The sequence below is a fragment of the Rousettus aegyptiacus genome, unplaced genomic scaffold, assembly GCF_014176215.1.
Source record: "Rousettus aegyptiacus isolate mRouAeg1 unplaced genomic scaffold, mRouAeg1.p scaffold_m13_p_4, whole genome shotgun sequence".
Lineage (NCBI taxonomy): Eukaryota > Metazoa > Chordata > Mammalia > Chiroptera > Pteropodidae > Rousettus > Rousettus aegyptiacus.
In genome coordinates, this window is record NW_023416307.1 from 17,848,596 (window position 1) to 17,870,792 (window position 22,197).

The 22,197-nt window shown below is 35.7% G+C and overlaps 1 protein-coding gene across 3 annotated transcripts; it reads left to right on the top strand.

Annotated features, from left to right (window-relative positions):
- The first annotated feature begins 5,888 nt into the window (after positions 1 to 5,888).
- SUCNR1 (succinate receptor 1) lies at positions 5,889 to 21,697 on the top strand. 3 transcript variants are annotated; one of them, XM_036219700.1, is made up of 5 exons: positions 5,889 to 6,281; positions 12,514 to 12,720; positions 14,371 to 14,478; positions 17,844 to 18,638; positions 18,830 to 21,697. In XM_036219700.1, the coding sequence occupies exons 2-5, from the start codon at positions 12,604 to 12,606 to the stop codon at positions 18,848 to 18,850; spliced, it is 1,041 nt and encodes a 346-aa protein (XP_036075593.1). In that variant the 5' UTR covers positions 5,889 to 6,281; positions 12,514 to 12,603; the 3' UTR covers positions 18,851 to 21,697. The 3 variants fall into 3 exon arrangements, with proteins under 3 accessions (XP_036075593.1, XP_036075592.1, XP_016014397.1); XM_036219699.1 differs by having other exon boundaries at positions 17,844 to 21,694; XM_016158911.2 differs by lacking the exon at positions 14,371 to 14,478 and having other exon boundaries at positions 17,844 to 21,690.
- The last annotated feature ends 500 nt before the right edge of the window (positions 21,698 to 22,197 follow it).

A 22,197-nucleotide genomic window follows, 5' to 3' on the forward strand; every position in this document is an offset into this window, starting at 1 on the left:
TCCTTGGGGTGCCGGAAATGCTTTGTATCAACGTCAATATATTAGTTGTGATATTGTCCTATAGTTTTATAAGACTTTACCATTGTGGGAAACAGGGTACAGAATACATGAGATCTCTCTATATTATTTTGTATAATAGCACATGACTCTACAATTATCTTATAAACAGTTTAATTAAAAAACATTACACTGTGACCGAAACAGAAAGTGTGAGATGCAAATACTCTTACATAAATTTAAACATGTTTGTAGACAGTATCCATATTACTTGCTTTACTGCCCTGAGTGGTGGTGACTCTTATTGGTTTATATTAACATTTTCTCAGCACATATAATATTCTCCTGCCCACTTTTTCATGCTACACAGTTGAATGTTCTTTTCTCTTTATTTTTTTAGTTTAATAATTATTACATTATTTTCTTTCTAGAAAATATAATTATTGTTGATTCCCCTAGAATTCAAAATAATATAATTTTATCTAGAAATATAAATTTTTTTTTTATTTCAGAATACCTGTAAATAAACTAAAAATTATGATTGGCAACTATCCCCAACTTTATAAAACATGGTTTGTAAATTAAAATTAATAAAAACATATCAATTATGGCAAAATTATCTTCATCTGTGTAAATGAAATTAGGAAGTTATAAAGTTAATGGAGCCAGCAAACATTCTTAATTAAAATAAATATGCAACAGACCCAGTTAAGAAAAAGGTAAGCCAGATTCTTTGAATTTTGCTAATTTTTATATTAGCTGTGTATTTATTGCTTACTATGAGTGAAGTATTTGTTCTTCCCATTAATTCTTGTTCTTTGACCTTGACATGCATGTATCTGTCATTCCAAACATTCCTCTGTACAGCACCACTCTTTGATGTACTGGACTCCAAGATAATTTCTCCCCCCTTTTCTGTGATTTATTTTTTCTTCATTGTCTTCTTGAATTCACAAAGCATGGTACTATGTAATAGAATTTTTTCCTGCATTCCCTTCCCTCACCCTCAGGGTTTATCTAGAAGGCTGGGTTTTAATTTCTCTAGGAACAATATTTGGAAACTTTTTCTTGCCCTTTGTTCTGTATAATTCTGTTATTTAAAAGGCGTCTTGCATAATAACCAAAGACGAGCAAGGCCCTTGCATTAGTCACAAGTCCACGTATTACAAGAATAAATTGTATTGAAAATTTCAAGAACTATATGTTGAATTCTAAGTCAGTCAGCACACTGATACTTTGGATTACTTTGAGTTGAAAGTGATATCCTTTGAGTTTTTAATAAGATTATGAATTTCATACAAAGAATAATCACTAAAACATTAATTCACTTATTATTTAGAAGCTGACGTTTTGTAAAAAGTATTGATGCTGTTTATAATAATTTTCAGATATAATAAAACCATTAAAACCAAAGTAAATACATCTAGCTAATATATTAATTGTGGTCAAACTCACAATCAGGAGTTTTCTAGGAGTCCAGGACAGTGAGGAAACATAAAAGGACAGAAAAGATTGGGGAAAAAACAAAAACAAACTGTCATTTGGTACTACATTTTTTAAGAGGAAGTTATCATATCATATGGTAGAACCAGATAATTTATATTTAAATGAAGGCTCCCATATTCAAGTCAAGATATACCAAGAATGATAGCTTTATTTAGTAGGAACTTCATGGAGCACTCTATTAAATATTCTGAGGAGTTTGGGCACAGCAGAAACAACAGCATGATTTATGAATAGTATCTACCATGGACTTAAGCACACAGAGAGATAGCCCTTATATCTCTTACTTGCCATTCATAATTCAGCCCGCCAATGTGTTTCATTTTAATACAGAAAAGAGGCACAAGGACTATATAAATGGACTAAATATTAAACCAGGTTGTATTCAGAAGTTGCTACATGCTGCCTGACACAGGAACTTGGCAGATCAGCATAAAGCCAGACTGCTGGGCACCTATAGGAAGGTTCCTGCTGAGAGCACTAACAACTATTTCCCCATGTCTCTAATGCTGCAGATCCACACCCAAAAAGGAAAACAGATGTAGACCTAGTTTCTCTAACACTCAGGGTCTGATTCTCTGACTCTGAGAGGAGACCATATCTCTGTCTGTGGAGCTTTCTTACTTCTCTAATAACTTTCCTTTTGTCTCCAACTCTGGCTCATACTTTTCCTGCGTGAAGACAAGGACCCTCTCTTGGGCGGTGTAGGGCTTGAATCCCCACTCGGGAGATTCACCCCATCCTGCATTAATATATGAGAAAAATAAAGACACAGATAATGGTGTGAATTTTTTAAGGTCATGTATTAAATATTTGACTGAGTAAATCAACAAGAGATGAAATAATGGAAAAGCTAGATAGTTAATAGAATATTATAGAAATTCTGAGAAATTTCATGTGGAATGAGACTTTCTTGAGAATTTTAAAAGGATTTCAGTATAAAATGGTCACAAGTTCCTTGAGGTCTGTTTTTATATTTATCCTTTTATCTTCCATATTGTTTTGAACATAGTAGGTGATCAACACATATTTGTTTAATTACAGAAAAGAGAATAGAATGTGAGCTAAACAATGAAACATCAGTGTATGAGTTACAAGAATGAAATAGAAATTAGGAGAAAAGAAATATCAGATGTTGCTTTGAAAGGGCTATTGTAATCTCTGCTTCTTTGCCTCCTTTCATGATACTGGTATTTAATATTCAAGATCTAGTGCCATTGGAATAATTTAATTCATTTTTATTTTTCCTGTATTCTAACCCCTGAAATAAATGAGCATTTTACCATTTCCGGTTCCTGATAGATATACATATAGATTTTTAAAAGATATTGAGTGAAGGAGGAAGAAATGGTAGAATAAAGGAAATGGGCCATTGTGTTTCAAAACATGTGCTTGAAGTTTGGGAGATTACAAGCCCTATCAGAGGTAAAACTGATGCAGCTGGTGCATTTCAATGTGGTCACAGTGTAGAAACACACAGTTTTGTTTTGAGTGAATGGTCTTTGGCATAAGCCTTTATGTTTTGAGGTCCTTTGGCAGTGAGAAGCTCCTGGCTCGCTCACGTTTGCTGCATTCCTCTCCTAAACATAGAGGCATTATGGAGGATCAAAGTGCAGGATCCTCTTTCTCAAGCTTGCTGTCGTTTTCTTCCTTCTTTTCTGTTAATCAAAACAGACAGGCCCTAGTCTAGGGATAGATCAGAGAGTGGTTTGCTCCTCTTTCAGCAGGAAATAGTGTAAGTGTATGTGTATGACTCTCAGGGTGGGATCTGTACCATTCTCTTCTCCCCAGTATGGATCTTGGCATCTCCACCATGCATAGAATGTCTCTTATTGTTCCCGAAGTCAACCTTCCCCTTCTACGCATAGTCCTCCTAACCACTCTGAATCTGATATCCTTTTGCTTAGGATGAAGTAGCTTTATGCTATGATTCCTCAGGATGTCTTCAGACCCAGCAGCCCATGCTAACAGTTTTGACTTTTTTTTTTTTTTTGCAATAAGTCTTAATTAATACAAGTGAATGGGTTTTAAATTAGGTTAACATGAAAACTACTACTTATAAACATATAAATAATATAGAGGGTATTTTAAAAGATAGTGCTTGAATGTTTTCTTAAACTTTTACATTTTTTTGTTGTAATTGTCAGAATTGCTATAACCTGAAAATTCCTCATTTACTATAATACAATATTGACCTAACAGTGAAAATCAAATTTTATTCGTTTTGCAGTATAATAAATCGGCATAAAACATAATTTAAAATTAATAATTATATCAATAAGTATGTCATAGATGTAAAGATATTAATATAAGAGAATCGCACCACTAAATGTTTTATTACTGGGGGCAGGTAGTTTCCTTAATTTAATTCATAACACAGTCACAAAGCACTTAGCTCTTTTAATGAACATATTTCCCATACTTCAGGGAATTTTGAAAACCTCCCAATTCAATTACTAAAATGCTCAGTGGGATTCAGTCAGACTGACTTTTTAGTCTTCATTCCAAAGGTAAGTAATGTATTAGAGGAAGCGAGGGGCACTAGATGGGGCGTGGTTAATTAGTATCCAATCGAAAGTGCTTATGTGTACATCAGAACAATGAACTAGCTGCTTTTTGTTTTGTCTTTATAAACAATACAAAATATTCTAAGAATCAATTCAATTTGTTTGAAATTCAATAAATGTGACTAGGAAAGACTGAGTAGTTGAATGCCAATTAACAAATAAATTATTTCAGCGTTTCAGGACAACTCTTTTTAATTAAAAAGGCTATGCCTTGATCAGTGGCTTTTAAGAATGAAAATGTCTCCATATTTTGCACAAATGTTTGAATTTCATATTGGAGAAACAAGACAGCATTATTTTTGTAGGAAAACACCTGTGATTGAAGTTTTGCCATATATCGTTAAACTCATTTAGTTGGTATTTGAATATTAAAAGGTGAGTTTGCTGTGTTTCTAGCTTAATTGTTAATAGATCAAAGAACTTAGAATTCTTTCAGCTGTAGTCAGGTACTTTCAACAATTAACATTTTAATTCAATGTCTTTGAGTTATGCAAAAAGTAATAAACATGGCACATTTTTCTCATTACGTGATAAAAGAGTAACAATGTAGTACAAATCTGCATTACTAATGTGACTCTTTTAATGTGACAAAGGATTTTTATATAATGAAGAAACGTTGCCTCAGCTTGAGTGCCCATGTTGAGTGGACAACTTTCTGTGGTAAGGCAAATTTGATCAACAGTTTGTTTGATTTCTAGAATCTGAACGAGTTTAGAGACAATCCACATGTACCCGCTATATATTATGTTTTCTCTTTTGTTCTTCTCTTAATTTCTGTTTTCTATCTAAAACTGATGCAGGACAGGCAAATTCCCCCTAGTGGGTGGGGGTAAGGGAGGTGGGGAGAGGGGGCTAACCAACCAGGCTCTGCACTGAGAGAAGAGGGTCCTTTGGTGGAGAATGTAGAAAGAATCCAACACAGACGCCAAAGTTAGAGTCAAAAGGAAAGCCAATTAGAAAAGGAGCAACACTCCACAGACAGAACATGGTCTCCTCTCAGACACGGAGAGTAATCGAGCCTAAGAGAGAGGAGGACAATGAGACATCGAGTAAAGAATACAAAGAGAAAGACGCTGAGAGTGAAGGCAGTGAGAGGGACCAAGAGAAAGACAGTGAGAGAGATCCCAATGTTCTGAGGAATCCAGCTTATATGTCATTCTTTAGTTCCTGTGAGTTACAGTTTAAAGACTTTGTTTACCCATTTCTTTGGTATGGACATACAGTGAGGAAGTGTTGTGGCAGGATGAAATTTAAGACCCGCAGAGCCAATTGAGATGAATTGTGAGCCTTTATTAGCCGGCTGATGACTGACTCTCCCCACTACAGAATCAGCCCCGAGCTTTCAGAGGAGGTCGCTTATAAAGTCTACAATTACATTAAACAAGCAAGCAGGCTTACAGAAGCAGGAGTTACCATTAGCATATCTTTGCATAAGATAACTACACCCTTAACATTAGCATATCTTTGCACAAAATATCTCCTAGAACTATACTCTGGTTAAACATTAAACAAGCAAGCAGAAGTTGGCCTTTTGAAAATCCCCACCCTCCCTACTCCCTTAATAGAAGGGGAAGAGTATGAAGCATGGAAAGGTTAAGAATATGTAGCTTAAAAGGCCTGCTGGCAGTTCTCAGCCTTTCAACTGTAGGTTCCGCAGGTTCCGCCTGGTTTTAGCCACAGGAAATGAATGATTTTATTTTGCGTAGGGCAGCCACTTAAATAATCTGTTTTTTTCTGTTTGCTTTTCACAGGTGTGGGAAATGGGTTGGGAGCAATCCCAGCAGAAATCTTCCTTTGTTCTGCAGGTGTCCTTCTGGCCTGGCTACAAGGCTGATCAGCATATTGCAGTCTCTGAATGTAGCTTGATTTAAAATTTTAATTCTCTTGCCTCCTCCCTACATTAAAACCATTCGATGGCTAGAAATAGCCATATAGCCTTGGATAAGTCCGCCCAATACCTCAACAACAAAATGTCCTCCTCAATAATTCTCTTGATTTATTTCAACCTCTTTAGGGGTGGATGATGATGATGATGATGATGATCACCACCATCTATAAGAGTTTAAGAGAAATTCTTTGAACTACATTAACTGTCCTCTTTTCCTGCCTGTGATCCCTTGAAGTTCAGAGTGCCCCTTAGACCAGCTTGTTTTCCACACAGGCTTGTTTGTGCTGTTGAAAGAAAAGTGTCTTCTAAGCGTGCCAGGGGACAGTGTGAGTAGAACCTTTCTATAAGTGCTTTATTTATTTATTTTCGACATGCTTGATTTCTTATCTAAAATATCCTGTTCTCTTAAGTTGGCAGATTTAAATAATCAGATCTGATAACCAATAAATCTGATAGCCAATAATTAAACTTAGTGTTAGTTTTAAACTTACTTTTATTAAATCAAAACACATAAAATTGCCATAGCTAAAGTAAAAATTAACTAGCATCAGTCATTTTTTTATTTTGATCTAATACACACACACACAAACACACACGCGCGGTTATTTATTTATTTATTATACCTTGTGAGAGACAAAAGGGCAGTCAAAGGCTTGGATTCGGGAGTCAAACAGAAAAGACTTTAAATTATAGCCCAGTCATTTATGAGCTATGTGATTGTGAATATTCAGTTTCTTCATCTGAAAGTTAAGAACATTAATCGCATGTGCTGCCTTAAAACTTTTGACGCTTATAGGAATTAACACACACAGTTGTAGAACGAGTACTGAAAACATGTCAGTGAAAGTCATTATTACGGATTTAATTAATATTCTGGTTGTCTTTTCCACTCTTTTTTTTTTGCTCTTGAATTTCCTGATTAGTGCTTCTGGTTTACATGAATTGCTTTTGCATTCCTAGCCCATTACCTTTTCATATATTATCTCATTTGATATGATGACCATTATGAAGTTTATGGGATAGAAATTATTATCCCCCTTTTCCAAACAAAGAAACTAAGTTATGTTATCTTTTCAAAGAGCACTCAGTGGATAAAAGGCAAAGCCACAGTGAGAATTCACTCATCTTTTCACCATGCTGGCTTTTATAAAGTCATTTTAGATAGACCATCCCAGGCATTCTAACATTGATGACCTGAGTTGACCGGATCATTCTGAACAAATCTGCTTCTCAATCGTCATAAACTGCTACAATAGCTGGCATTTATTTAGCAATTAATTCGGACCCCAGATATGTGCATAAATCATCTACTCCTACTATCTACATAAAAACTCTATACAGTTGGCCTCCTTTATAGATAAGAAAATTGAGCGTTATTAAGGAGTGAAGCCAGGATTTGAAAGGAGGAGGTTTGCCTCCAGGACCGTGTGCTTAATCAGTACACTAAATTGTACTAAAAACTACTGCCCTTCAGATTATCATTGCTTCTCAGCAGTAAATTTCAACATGTCACATTGTTTCTATAAACAAACAAACAAACAAATAAAAGATAGATAGATAGATAAAATAAAATAAAAACTTTGTTCCACTGAAATTTTATATGATAAATAGAAATAATTTCCTAGGAGATTTATACTCTCACAGGCAAGACTGTTCCATGATTTGTGGAGCTCATTGCAAAATAAAAATACAGGGACTTTTGTTAAAACGTTATTAAGAATTTCAATTAGAATGCTAAAGTAGAACATTAAATCAATTAGAGGATGAGGCCCTGTGTAACTAAAAGATTGGATACCCATAATGCAAGCCCTGCTCACAAAGCCCATAACCCTGAATCTGGCCTTGACCCTGTGCAGCTAGCTACTCTTCTATAGACATAAATAAAGCCTCATGGTATAAAAAGAAGTACTAGAGGCCTTTTGTTAAGTCTGATCAGAATCACTCTGGTTTCTCCACTGAGAGCTTCCTGAGGCATTGAGAATTTTGGTGAACTAGCACCTGGGGCGGGGGGTGGGGGGTAGGTGACGGGAGGGAAGCACGGTCATGAGGCCAGGGATCTGATGGCTTTGATGGGTTTCCCTCTAAGAAAGAAGAAGTATAGACCACAGTCCAGAGTGAATTGGTAGCCAGGATGTGAGAAAAATAAAGAGGAAGCTCTGGGGAACTCCCACCACCCCAAAGAGGAAGAAGTACCCCTTCTCTCCCAACAGAATGGTGGAAGAAACCTGTGAAATAAAGCCACATGCCTTGGTTGTTTGGAAGAGATCCATGTTAATTTATGTTTAAAATTAATAAACCTGGCAATGTTTGTTCAAAGGTTTTGCTTTTGCCCCTTTAAAATTATAGATGAAAAAAGATGTTTTTAGTCTTCCCTCTAGAAAAGAGCTGCATTTCCGAAAAATGTTATTACTAATTTTTGAACTTTGATTTAATCCATAGTGTGCATCGAAGTTATTGTCATTCGTTCTTGTAGGCAGTTAATTATCAGAGCAGGTGTGGCTTCCAGTCAAGATGGTGGAGGAGGTAAACGCTGTGTTTGCATCCTCTCACAAGCACATCAAAGTTATGACTAAACTACAGAACAACCATCATTGAAAATTACCTCGAGACTTGCTGAAAAGAAGTCCTACAACTAAGGACATACAGAAGAAGCCATGACAAGGCTTCTTGGAGGGGCAGAATGTAAGCTAGCCCCATACCCACATGTGGTGATTAAAAATCAGAAGGGACATTCTGGTTGTGGAAGTCCCCCCTGAGAAGTGAGAGGTCCAGTCCCATAACAGGCTCCCCAGCCCAGGGCTCCAATGCTGGAAAGAGAAATCCCCAGAACTCTGGCTGTGAAAATCAGCAGAGATTTTGGCTGAGTGACACAAAAAGTGGCTGAACTCACAGCATCTCTCTTAAAGGAGCTACGCACAGACTTACTCAATGACAGACTCACTTGCTCTGAGCTCCAGCACGGTGCAACAGCTCCGAAGGTTCCAGAGACATACAGAGAGGAACGAAACCATCTGGCTTCGGGGCAAGGGATGGAGGGGCAGCTTTCTCCCAGACAGAAATACTGGTAGACTCCCGTTGTCTCTTTGTTGAGCCCTCCTCATTCCTGGTGTGCAAATGCAGGCAGCTGCCATATCTGAGTCTCCATCAACCTGGCTAATTGCTTGTCACCCCCTCCTCCCCTCCCCACTCCAACCCCACCCCCGGTGATTTTGCAGGACACCACCCACCCAACTTGTGAACCCACCCAAGCCACTTCCTGTGGCTTTTCCTTACAAATGGCCTGTCTTGGCTCATGCTGCAGACCTTCCTAAAATCTATCAAAGGTTTACAAAACCCAAACGAATGGCCTGTCCTCACAACTAATTATCCTGAGGGCTAATCCCTCCCATTAATGTGTAAATAACAGTCAAGGCTCAACTATAACAGGAAAGCACACACAACCTACACAAGAGACACATCTGCAGCACCCAGTCTGCGTAACCAGGGAGGCTGTTCCACTGTGCCCCACAGGACACTCTACTAAGACCAGGAGACATAGCAGCTCCACCTAATACATAGAATAAAACACAGGGAGGCAGCCAAAATGGGGAGACAAAGACACATGTCCTACATGAAAGAACAGAACAAAGCTCCAGAAGGACTAAACAAAATGGAGACAAGCACTCTATCAGATGCAGAGTTCAAAACACTGGTCATAAGGATGCTCAATGATCTCAGTGAGAACTTTAACAGAGGAAGCATAAAATGGAGAAAGAAAACATAAGAAAGAACCAGTCAAAAATGAAGACTACAATAACTGAAATGAAGAATACATTAGAGAGAATCAATAATAGATTACATGAAGGAGAGGTTTAAATTAGTGATTTGGAAGATAAGGTAGCAGAAAATACTCAATTAGAACAGCAAAAAGAAAAAAAGAATCCAAACAAAAACAAGGATAGTTTAAGGGGCATCTGGGATGCTGTCAGATACCAAAAGGAGGGGAGGGCAAGGAATTGAAAACCCATTTGAAGAAATAATTATGACAATTTCCTTAACCTGGTGAAAGAAATAGACATCCAAAGACAGGAAGCACAGAGAGTCTCCGAAAAGATGAACCTAAAGAGGCCCACATCAAGACACATGATAATTAAAATGCCAAAGTTTAAAGACAGAGTATCTTAAAAGCAGCCAGAGAAAAGTAGTTTGTTACCTACAAAGGAGCTCCCATAAGATTGTCAGCTGATTTCTCAACGAAAACTTTGAAGGCCAGAAGAGATTGGCACAAAATATTTAAAGTGACAAAAAGCAAGGACCTACACCCAAGATTATTCTACTCTGCAAAACTACCATTTAGAATCAAAGGACAGATAAAGATCTTTTCAGACAAAAAAAAGCTAAAAGAATTCATCTCCACCAAACCAGTAATACAAGAAATGCTAAAGGGACTTATTTATACATATCAAAAACATAAACAATAAAATGACAATAAATACATTTCTATCAATAATTACTTTAAATGTAAATGGATTAAATGCTCCAATCAAAAGACATAGGTGGCTAATGGATAGGAAAACAACTCTTACATATGCTGTCTACAAGAGACTCACTTCAGATCAAAAGATACACACAGACTGGAAGTAAAGGAAAGGGAAAAGATATTTCATAGAAATGAAAAGAAACAAAAAGGCTGGGGTATCGATAATTATACCAGACAAAATACATTAAAACCAAGGGTATAATAAGAAGCAAAGAAAGACCCAGAAATCTCTCTTCTGGATATTTATCTGAAAAAATCCAAAATACTACTTTAAAGGGACATGTACATCTGTATGTTCATTGTGGCTTTATTTATGATAGCCAAAATATGGCGATAACCGTGGTGTCCATCAATGGAGGAATAGATAATACGTATACATATTGTACATATGTAAAATGGACTATTATTAAGCCATAAAGAAGAATGAAATCTTTCCTTCTGCAACAACATGGTTAGACCTAGAGGGTATTGTGCAGAGTGAAGCAAACCAGACAAAGACAAATGACATATGATTTCATTTATATGTGGAATCTAAAGAACAAAATAAACGAACAAACAGAACAAAATCAAACTCATAGATACGGAGAACAAACTGATGGTTGCCAGATGGGAGGGAGGTTGAGGGGTCGGGTGAAAAAAGTGAAGGTATTGAGAAGTACAAACTGGTAGTTACAAAGCAGTCATGGGGATGTAAACTATAGCGTAAGAAAAATAGTTAATAATACTGTAATATCTAAGTATTGTGTCAGATGGGTACAATATTTATCAGCGTGGTTCATCATAAGTTATATAAATGTCTGATCCTTATGTTGTACACCTGAAACTAATGTAATATTATATGTCAACTATAATTAAAAAATTACAAATTATTTTTAAAAAGAAAAAAGAATTAGAGCAGATGCCTTTCAATAAAAATATATAGGTTTAAACTCAAGTCTTTCTCTTTACAGATTTAGTGACCTTGGGGAAATTGACTAACTTCTCTGAGGCTATTTTTAATCTGTAAAATGAAAAAAAATAAATAAATAATAACATCAGAGAGTTTTTACATTTCATACGTAAAGGTACTTAGTTCAATACCTGTCATAAGAACTGTCGACAAATTATAAAGATATTTGATATAAATATACATACATTTCTTATATATACATTTATATTTCATTCATGTATATACTTTTATGTATGTATACATATATGTGTATACATAGAAAATATATTTTTTAAGCTTCTAAATTTTGGGCTGTCATATATTAGAGAAGGGGAAATATTGGCTTGGAGAACTAGTTGTAATAAATAGGGTTTCTTTTTGGGTTTCTTCTTGTTACGGCTAACTCAACATTCAACTTTTATGTCATTCAAATTAAATTGTGACTGCCTACAAAATTACGACCAACGCGTAAATCCTATGCTTCAAATCAAGTAGATTGAGTGTTCACTTGAATATAAATCTACTATAATCCTCAGAAAAATCCAGGTATGCGTCCTGTCTGAAATTGTGGTGATGTGCTTCCAGGTGCCATGCAGTAAGTTGATGGCAAGGTATGGATTGTCATGTATTGAAGTTATCTTACTTAGACACCACCTCTCTCCCTAATCCCTAGCCACCTAATGTATTATATATATATAAATATATATATATATTTATACACACACACACACACACACACACACATCTCTTGATTTTAATTATAGAAAACACAATGGGAAATACCTGAGCTCTGTTATCCCTTTTGCTAGTACACTGACAGGACATATACCCAGATTTGTCTCCAATATTTCAGTTTATAGTTTCCCTCAAGTTGTTGATAATAGTTATTTAGTCATTATATGCCCGATACAAAATTCACCAACTATTACCAATTTAAAAATGGAGAAAAAGCAGCAGCAATTGTATACGAAACATAAACAGTGCTAACCTTTAAATATGAAAATAACAGAATAACAAATATTTATCTGTTGTTTTGATAGTGAATAAAATAATTTCAACAGCAGTCTTTTCAAATTCTATTTGTAAAATGAGTAATTTGTTTTGTGTTTAGACTTCACAGGAAATTCCCCTACTTGAACTTGACTTGGAAATTTGACTGAATAAATTATTCCTTGACTTTTGAATTATTAATCTTGGCTGCATGATATGCAAATCAGACTGCACTAACCATGTCCAGAGGCACAGCACTGGGTCTGAAGCTGTGTCAAGTTTCTGGCAAAGGATTTCTGTCAAGGGATCAGTGTCTTCGGATAGAATGGTAAGTAATAATGTAATTCATGCTGCCAGGTATATAAAGAAATGCTAAACATCCCTTTTGTTAGGGGTTTCTTTATAAAGGTGGCCTATGAGCTATTAAGATTTAACATTTAAGTGAATTGTCTAAACTGTCGTTCATAAGAACAGCAAAAGGAACTGAAAGGAAGTCATAATTTTTTCTCTACGTTTATTTTTTACCAAATGTAATATCTTGTTTTAACTGCTAAATACTAAATTTATTTGATCTTAAGAGGTTTATTAAATTTGCTATGTCTTAGTAACATATTTGAACAAAATGAGTAGTTAATTTTCTTAAATATAAGTACTTGAAAAATTGTAAAGTTTCTACATCATATGAAACAGTTATCATGTTTAACATTTTCATGTTCAGAAAATAATGTGCTTAAAGGAATTTTAAGGCATTCTAAATATTAAATTTAGCATGTTTGTTTGTAAAAATTGCATTATTCAAGAATATAAGTCACTATAAAAAATGGTAAATTGCAGAAGGTATCTGAACTTTCTGAACTTTTTGTAATTGGTAAGATATTTTAAGAAATTAATAAACACAATTTGATATCATACCATCACATTTTAATACTCTGACTTCTGGTGTAGTTTCTGTAATACATAAAAATGAAGTCATCAATATTAAGTTTTATTTTTTTAGTGTTAATATATTTTTATTCAAATTATTAATGAAAAGAGCAATTTGGCAAAAAAAATTACTCATTACTATGTAAATTAGGCTCAACAAAGCAGTTAAGCAGTAACATATCATAAATAGTCTTTAATTGTGATGATTATGAGGAAAAAAAATTTAAAGGTAATAAGCTATCAATTATACATGTTAAGTTTCAAAAATGTACAATTTTTAAAAGACTGGATACAATTAAAGTGAGAGATATATTCTTAAATTAAAATTGAGAGCTACTGACCTGTGTGAGTAAATTGAATATTGCTTATAGTTTAATTATTCTAGCAGGTTTAGGTGTATTTTTAGATATATAATTAAAGATGTCACCTCAATTGCAAGCATGTAAAAAACAAAACCTGTTAAAACAATTCTTCTAAATTTGATTTAACCTGTTTATCGCAATTTCTATTTCCTAAAAATTAAAAATACAACCATTAGAAAGTGAAAGAAAATATTTTTTTCTTGAGGGAATTTCCTTTCAATTGAGAATTTCTCTTGAAGGTCGGCTTAGTTTGTCAATTTGTAGAATTGTTATGGCAACACTAAAACACAACTAATATCAACCAATTTGTAATCTAATACTCTGGAAATTGGTGAGGTTAAATCGACGTGCAAATATTAGACAGACTTAAATTTATAAAAACACAATTTATTAATATTATGGACAGGAACATTATTTTAAGAATGAAATAAATCTATCAAAAACAGATAAAAACATTGTATTTTTGTAAAAAATAATTTCAAATAAATGTTAAACTGTGGAGGGTGTCCATATATTAGAAGTGCTTGGTTTACAGACAATTTTGATTTCTTCTTTGTGTCCTGCATTTTCTGAGTGTTACATAATAAAATGTATTTTCAAAGTTATTTAAAAAAAAAAAGAAGAAGAAGAATGAAGTGATCACTCTGAGAATCAGGACAAAGGTGGCTAGTTATTTGTTTTCCTTATTTCAGCCTGGTGTTCTCTATCCCTACAAGCTCCCTAATCTCCAATCCCAGGTCTGTAAGAAGCGTAGTTATAAGACAGAGCATGTGATGCAGCAAGAATCACAGGGAGAAAAGGTCAGTGAAAAGAGATTCAACAAATTCAACATTAAGAAAGTTCTCTATGCATTTAATGAACAGGAAGAAAGATAAACAAGGAGGGTAATGCTAAGTGAGGCTGGAGCAGAGTACAGGAGTTGAATCATGCAAGCCGTGAAGTCCCCGTTAAGGATTTTGGAGTTTAATCCTTAGATAGTGTAAAGTCATTTAAGCATTTCAGTTTAGGAGAGTAATATTATCAGAATTATGGTTGCAGTGTTTCAAGATTGTTTGGCTATCATGTCTAAGGCAGATCGAAAGGGAGCCTGAGAAGATGTGATCCTATGGGAGGATATGGTATAGTCCAAGCTAGAGATGATGGTGGCTTGGACTAGGATGATGATGAAGGAGATAGAACAATAGGGATGGATTTGAGACATTGTAGTCAGTGAGACTTGGTAGTTTATTTGTAATTAGAGGTAACCTATGGATGACTTCAAGGATGTTTTTAGGTTTCTGAGGTGAGCACCTAGGTGCTTGGCGTGGCCATTGACTGAGTTAGGTGGAGAAGGAAGATAAAGAGTTTAGTACAGGATTTTGGAGGCAGAGGTGCCGGTGAGATCTCTATCAGTAGCGACCAGTATAAAGTACTAAAGCTTATAAGACATGACTAGGCCCGGATATAAATAAAAGAGCTGTCGATGTATGAATGGCCATTAAAGCTGGAAAGTGGGTGAGAGCATCAGTGCAGAGTCAAGATAAAGAAGGAGCTCAGTATTGAGAACTTGAGTAATTCAACATTTAGCACTTAGGCCCAGAAGGCGTCAGCCACAAAAGAGCCTGCAAAGAGAAAAAAAGAAGGAAGATGAGAAGATTATTATATCACAGAAGGTAAAGGAAGACAGTGTTTCCAAGAAGTTATGGTATAAAAAAAGAGCTGAGCAGTCCAGCGAGAAGACTAGTGAAAAATGACCATTGGGTTGAGCACGGAGGCTGTTTTGGTGGAGCGGTGGGCCAGAAGCCAAATTGGAGTAGTGTGGAAAGGGAACAGGGTGTCGGATATCAAAACAATTAGAGAAGACCGCTCTTTTTTAAATCAAGCTATGACAATGAGGGAAACATTTGAAACGGGGAGAGTTGTTTTATCAACTCTTTATTTTTTAAGACTGACAAAACAAGAGTGAAAAGCTGTTGGAAAAGATACGGCTGAGCTGAAGAAGAAGCCTGAAGAGACAGGAAAAAAAGAAGTTGGATAACGTAGGAAGCCTAAGAATGTGGATAAGCCCGCAGGAATAGACATTCTCTGTTGTAACAGGAAGGAAGGAGGTGTGGACAGGTATAGATGCAGACAAAAGCATCTGCTAATGATGAGTAGGGCAGGGTAGGTGGAAGAGGTTTGAAAAAAACTGGCGAAGATACGAAATTGAGAAATGGAATAAACTGCTGGAGACGTGAGAGCGCAGTGGGATCAGATCGTTTCCCAGGTTGAGTGACGCCAGTCTACTCAGTTCTTCAGCAGCATCCTGTGTCCGCTGCCTGACGAAGTTCCTATCCAGCTCGGTCTAGAGCTGGGCTTAGTGGCAAGTCGCCATGGAAAGGCTTGAGGAGAGGCTCGGAGGAATTTGAGATGTTTTAAATAGTGATTAAAAATAACTTATCAAAATATTGAATTTATCATATCTACAATTCCATGAATTATTTTCACAAATAAGACACTCTCAAAACACCAGCAGTCTTTAACTGAAATAACTACTTAAGTTTGGCAAAAAACAGATATGGGTTTTCCAGATGCCTTCACGATAACAAATTCTACTCAATGTTTGCGTGCTTCCCAGAAAAAAACAGTTCAGGTACATTTGATCTCATTTTGCTTATTTACCAAAATACTCCATCAAAAGAATCATTTGATTGTTACTAACAGTTTGAGTCCTATTTGACAAGGAGATGTTTGAAAAATTTTATCTTCAATCTTGTTTTTTTCCTCACTAGAAATAAGTGGGATTTAATATTTAACAATCTAGTACATTTTTGAGAAATTCGAGTTTTTTAAATACCCTCCCCAACCACAAACAGTCTGACCTCATTACAAGAGAAAAAAATGACAGATGAGCAAGATCTTTGAAGTTCGAATGAATCGTGTGGGTCCCAGGCCTGGCTGATCCCAGGTCTGGCTGTGACCCAGGTTCACGGCTAGGAATAAGACCCAGGATTTAGAATGTTACATTAGTGTAGTAGGGCACCTGCACCTAAAATATGTAAACATAATTCAGCTTATTGTATCACGCATGCGTGGCTCAATGCCGCTATAGTACTCAGGTATATGTGGAGCCATGCAGTCCCCTGGGGAGCATAAGGGGAGCACAAGAAAGGGGAGCAAGAAGAAGAGAAGCAGAAGCGTGCTCCCCGCCATTTCATTCTCATGTCGGCCCTTCATGAGTTCTTTCAACTGGATATCTCACTACTGAAACCTTCCCTTCTCGATCAGCTCGGTGCAGACAAATCAGATTTTTTATTTTCATGCCCCCTATTCAGAAGATGCTACAATGGTGGTCTTTGACTAGATGTATGACCTCAAGAAGAGATTCGATTTTTAAAGCCTCAGTGACTTCATGTGTAAAATAAAAATAATAACAGTCACCACCTCGTTATGTCACTGTGAGGATTTAATAAGATAGTCCTTGGAAAGTGATGAGCACGGTGGCTGGTACACTACATGCTTTCAGTAAATAGTGGCCGCTGTTAATGTTGTTAAGATTTTTCAGCTTAATTTTTTAAATTATAAAAAATCGTGTTTAAAAACCCGGTTGCATTTTACAAATTTAATAAAATAAGCGTAATTCTTCGGCAATATCAAAACAAGATAAAATCTGTTAAAATAGCAAGGCCAGAGTTATAACAATTCATGTTTCCTCTTCTAGGTATAGTTCAGTTCAGTTTAATGCAGAAGCATTTTTCAAACAACTACCATGTGCCAGGGACCTTGGTAGGTCCTGAAGGCTTTCCTCTTCACTTACTTTCACTGCGCTTTCCAGTGGCCTCCTGGCTGTTTGTCAAGGCCTCTATGTGTGTTTCCACCTCAGGGCCTTTGCACAAGCCTTTCCTTATGTCTAGAATACTCTTTATCATGCAATGGCATGCATTTATATGTTCATTTCCTGATTCTTTCCAAGAGAATATACATTGTTTGACACATAGTTCAAAGGAATCAATAAACATGTTTTGAAATATTATTGGCATATATATGTATATATATGTACACATATGCAATCCTTACTAACGTAACTACTCTGTATAGTTCAACTTTCAAGTGTTATTTTTAAAACTGTTGTTATTTTATATATATATATAGTTTTATCTTTAGTCACAGTCTAGTTTTTCAATCTTATATTTTCTCTCTTCTTTAGGTAATGAATGCATCTTGCGAAAATTGGGTGGCAGCAGAGGCTGCCCTAGAAAAATACTACCTTCCCATTTTTTATGGGATTGAGTTCATCGTGGGAGTCCTTGGGAATAGCACTGTTGTTTTTGGCTACCTCTTCTGTCTGAAGAACTGGAATAGCAGTAACATTTATCTTTTCAACCTCTCTATCTCTGACTTGGCTTTTTTGTGCACCCTTCCCATGCTGATGATAAGTTATGCCTCTGGAAAAATGATATACAGGGATGTACTCTGCACCACCAACCGCTACGTGCTTCATGCCAACCTCTACACTAGCATTCTTTTCCTCACTTTTATCAGCATTGATCGCTACCTACTCATGAAGCATCCTTTTCGAGAACACCTTCTGCAGAAGAAAGAGTTTGCTGTTTTAATCTCTTTGGCCATTTGGGCTTTAGTGACCTTAGAGCTACTGCCTATGCTGCTTTTCATAAATCCTCGTACTGCTGACAATGGCACCAAATGTAATGATTACGCAAGTTCTGGGAACCCCAAATTCAGTTTCATCTATAGCATGTGTCTGACCTTCTTGGGATTCCTCGTTCCTCTTTTCGCGATGTGCTTCTTTTATTTCAAGATTGTCCTCTTCCTAAAGCAGAGGATGAGGCAGCTGGCTACCTCTTTGCCCCTTGAAAAGCCTCTCAACTTAGTCATCTCGGCAGTTGTGATCTTCTCCGTGCTTTTCACTCCCTACCACGTCCTGCGGAATGTGAGGATCGCCTCGCGCCTCGAGAGCTGCAAGCAGTCCCAGTGCGCTCAGGTTGCCATCAACTCCTTCTACATTGTAACTCGGCCTTTGGCCTTTCTGAACAGTGTCATCAACCCCGTCTTCTATTTCCTTATGGGAGATCACTTCAGGGAGATGTTGATGAATAAACTGAGGCACCACTTTAAATTCCTTACATCGTTTAGAAGATGAGCTCATGGACTAATGTTTTTTTTTTTTTTCAGGGAAAAGTGAGGTGCACATGAAACATTGTTTGACACATGCAGTTCTAGGCCCATTAGAGTTTGATAAACTCATAGACATAAATCAGAGCGAGTCACAGATGTGGCCATGATTTAAAGACATTGTGTACCCAGTGTGCATGACAAAAAGAGGATGAGAAGAATTTATTGATCTGTTTATCTACGAACTGAAAGAAGTCAGACTCGCATGAATGTTTGGGCATGTAAATCCCAAATCCTAGGTATTGTAAAACCTTCTGAATCAGTGTAAAAGGAATGGAAGATGGATAAAGCAGCAAGTAATCTGCATTTAATCAATGGTCCGATTGTAAAATGAAATTGTTTGGGCAATACTCTCTATGTTATTCTTATTCATATAATCCTATAACTTTATGAGACTTGAATAAAAGATTAGATACATTATTAAATATTGTTGTTAGAAGTTATGCTCTTAAGAAAATTTAAAGTAAACAGTAACAATTATGAGCAAGAAAACAATATATCAACTTCAAGGATGCCTGTATATTTCTTTATATTGATCATAAATTGGAGTCAACTTTTAATTTATCAGTCCTTTTGTTGTTGTTGTTGTTGTACGGTTTATAGTGCAAATGATCATATTAAATAGAACCTAAAAAGATGTTTCGACAAAGGGAAAGAAAGGTTTGAATTTGGCTGTTAGGAGATTTAGATGTAGATGATGTTATCAAAATAATAGAGAGAGATACCAAGACCAGTTGCAAAAATATCAGAGTTATGAAACACAAAGTGCCTATCAGGAATGCAAAGCAAGATGGAACAACACAAAACTGAGGACATTATTTTTGTGATGATCGTGCCATCTGGCATTTAATTATCACAATTTGATCATCAGTATACAGAAATGTATTAAAGTTTATTAGCCTTGCTGCTCTTGATTAAATAGTAAACTTTAAAATATATTAATATCATAAAACTAGCAAGTAAGAGGAAATAAAATGTTAAGACCAGAATTTGTTGGGTTAATTTTTTCTTTGGAGAGAAAATCAGGGTGCCCTCCCTTCACCCCAGTACTTACAATTTATTTTCTAAGCACTGGGATAATTTACAAGGACAACATCTGGAATGAGACTCCCTTTCATATTACATAATACCCCTGGAGGAAATGTTCTAAACAAAATGCACTTCATGAAATTGTAGAATATTAGGAATATTTATGTGTATATCAATATAGATTATCTCAGGAGAGTTAGACATCATTTTATGCCACACAACATATTTAGGTGAAAAATGGTGCTGCATTAGTCTTTAAAGTTACACAAATATCACATAATAATTCACTATTGCGTGCAACAAAATGTGTCTGTGGCACACGTCTGTGTTCCTTTCCTTGATATCAGTAGCTATAAGAGGTGAGTAACATGAAGGATAAAGTAAACATCATGAGCGCAGAGACATAAAATTCATTGGATTCACTGTTCTAAGATATTCTGGTAATATATTTTGATATTCTAAAAACCCAAATTGCTCCCAATGCTTTTACATTGCAAAAACCCAAAGAACTCACAAGGGATTTGTTTTCTAAGCTACTATTCGGTTTTAAAGTTTTTTTTATGCCTTGCCTTTATTATTAATACCCTTACAATTTTAATGTAATTTTATAACTGCCTGGTAAGAAACTGAAAACAGAATCTCCTGAATTTCCTCATCAGAATAGGCCACCAAAAGGGCTTTAGGAAAGAAATATTTGCTTATTCCTGCACATCTAGCAACATGTAATTTAATTGTAATTTGTATTTTATGCGTGGTTTTTGATTCGTAAAGATGAAATTAAATTTGTCTGCCCCTACTCCAAAAAGTGGCAGGGTTGGAATCTTTCTAATAGTACAGTGAAATATTTTATAAAACCATAAACTCTTACATATATCTTGTAACTGAAATGTTAAGCAATGTCATAGCAAATTTCTTAACTCTTCTTGCTCAAATTTGTTATGTGGTAACTTAATCCTTAACAGACTAAACAGACCTGCACTAAAATGATAAGAGTTATTTCATTTGCTTTTTGTACTAGGTGATTGTTAGACTTGCAAACACTAAATAACGAAAATCCTTTCTGGGTTTGAGGTTTTCAAAGGAAATAATGTTGGGAAACAATGTTTTGTATTTTGTCTTTTAATTGTCTATCTAGTGTCCTCAGAATTATGTCGAAACTATTTGGTCCAGTATTTTGCAATCTGGACTCACCTATTCTTCATACATTATCTCTCCTACCATTGTTGCCACAATCTATAGCCTCCAGCCAAAAAGTGCTACTTAATTTCATTATATTCAGAGCTTTCTTCACTGTCTACACCTGGATGCTCACCCCTGTTCCATCATATTTTAAGGTCTATCAAACCTGTCACTCTTTCTTAAAGCGTTCTTTTATATCTTTTCCTCCTAAAATCTGAAAGTAAATCTATCTACCTCTGGGGTTTCAGACTACTTTTATGTACTGTTTTTATAAAACACATTATTTTTTTTCTTATATTATAGTTATTTGGATTCAAGTCAACTTTAAGGTCTGTGAATGGAAAAACGTATCTAGTTTTTTATTGCCCTCATAGCACCTTGCAAAGTACATTTTAAATGATTGTTTATTATGAATAAATGTCTTACAGAACAAATTTGAGTTCAGTGTGCATTTTGAGTGTGCACAAACATGCTCTTTTTTGCCATCACCACTTTTTAAGTAATGCTATTTTATTAAAGAATAAAGTGTGTGCGTACAAATATGTGTCAGTTGCCATTGTCCTGTCCCTTATATAGTGCTCTACACTTTTAAGCATAGTTTCAATGAATGCTTATAATCTGTGTTTGCTAGTTCCAAATCCAGGTCCTTGCGCAGGTGGTGTCCATTGATTGCCTTTTCTCTTAAGTATAGGTCATAATTTCCTATTTCTTCATGTCTAATAAATTTGGATTGTATTCTGGATATCATGAATTATATGTGGCGGAGACTTTGTATTTTGTTTGTTCTAGTGAAGCGTACTGATATTTTGTTTCATGGCTGAACTCAGATTCCAAATTTTGCAATCTCGGTTTAGTTATTTTAACTTGAACTGTGCTCATTAGAATCTATCCAGCACATCCATAGCTCAGAGGTCAGCTAAGAACTTGAGCAGAGTTTACACATAAAATGTGGGTTCACTTTCTGTAACTCTTTTCCAGGATCTCCTCCCTTCACTTTCAGTTTTCTGACTTCACCCTAAATTTATTTTTTGCTTTCTTATGCTAGGTAGACTGAAAGTTCTTTGCTGGATTTTAGCAACCCTGCAAGGCCTGATAAGGACCAGAAAGTGTGGTTCAATAGAAGTTGCTAAGCCATTACCAGAAGAAGAAACTTTTCCTCC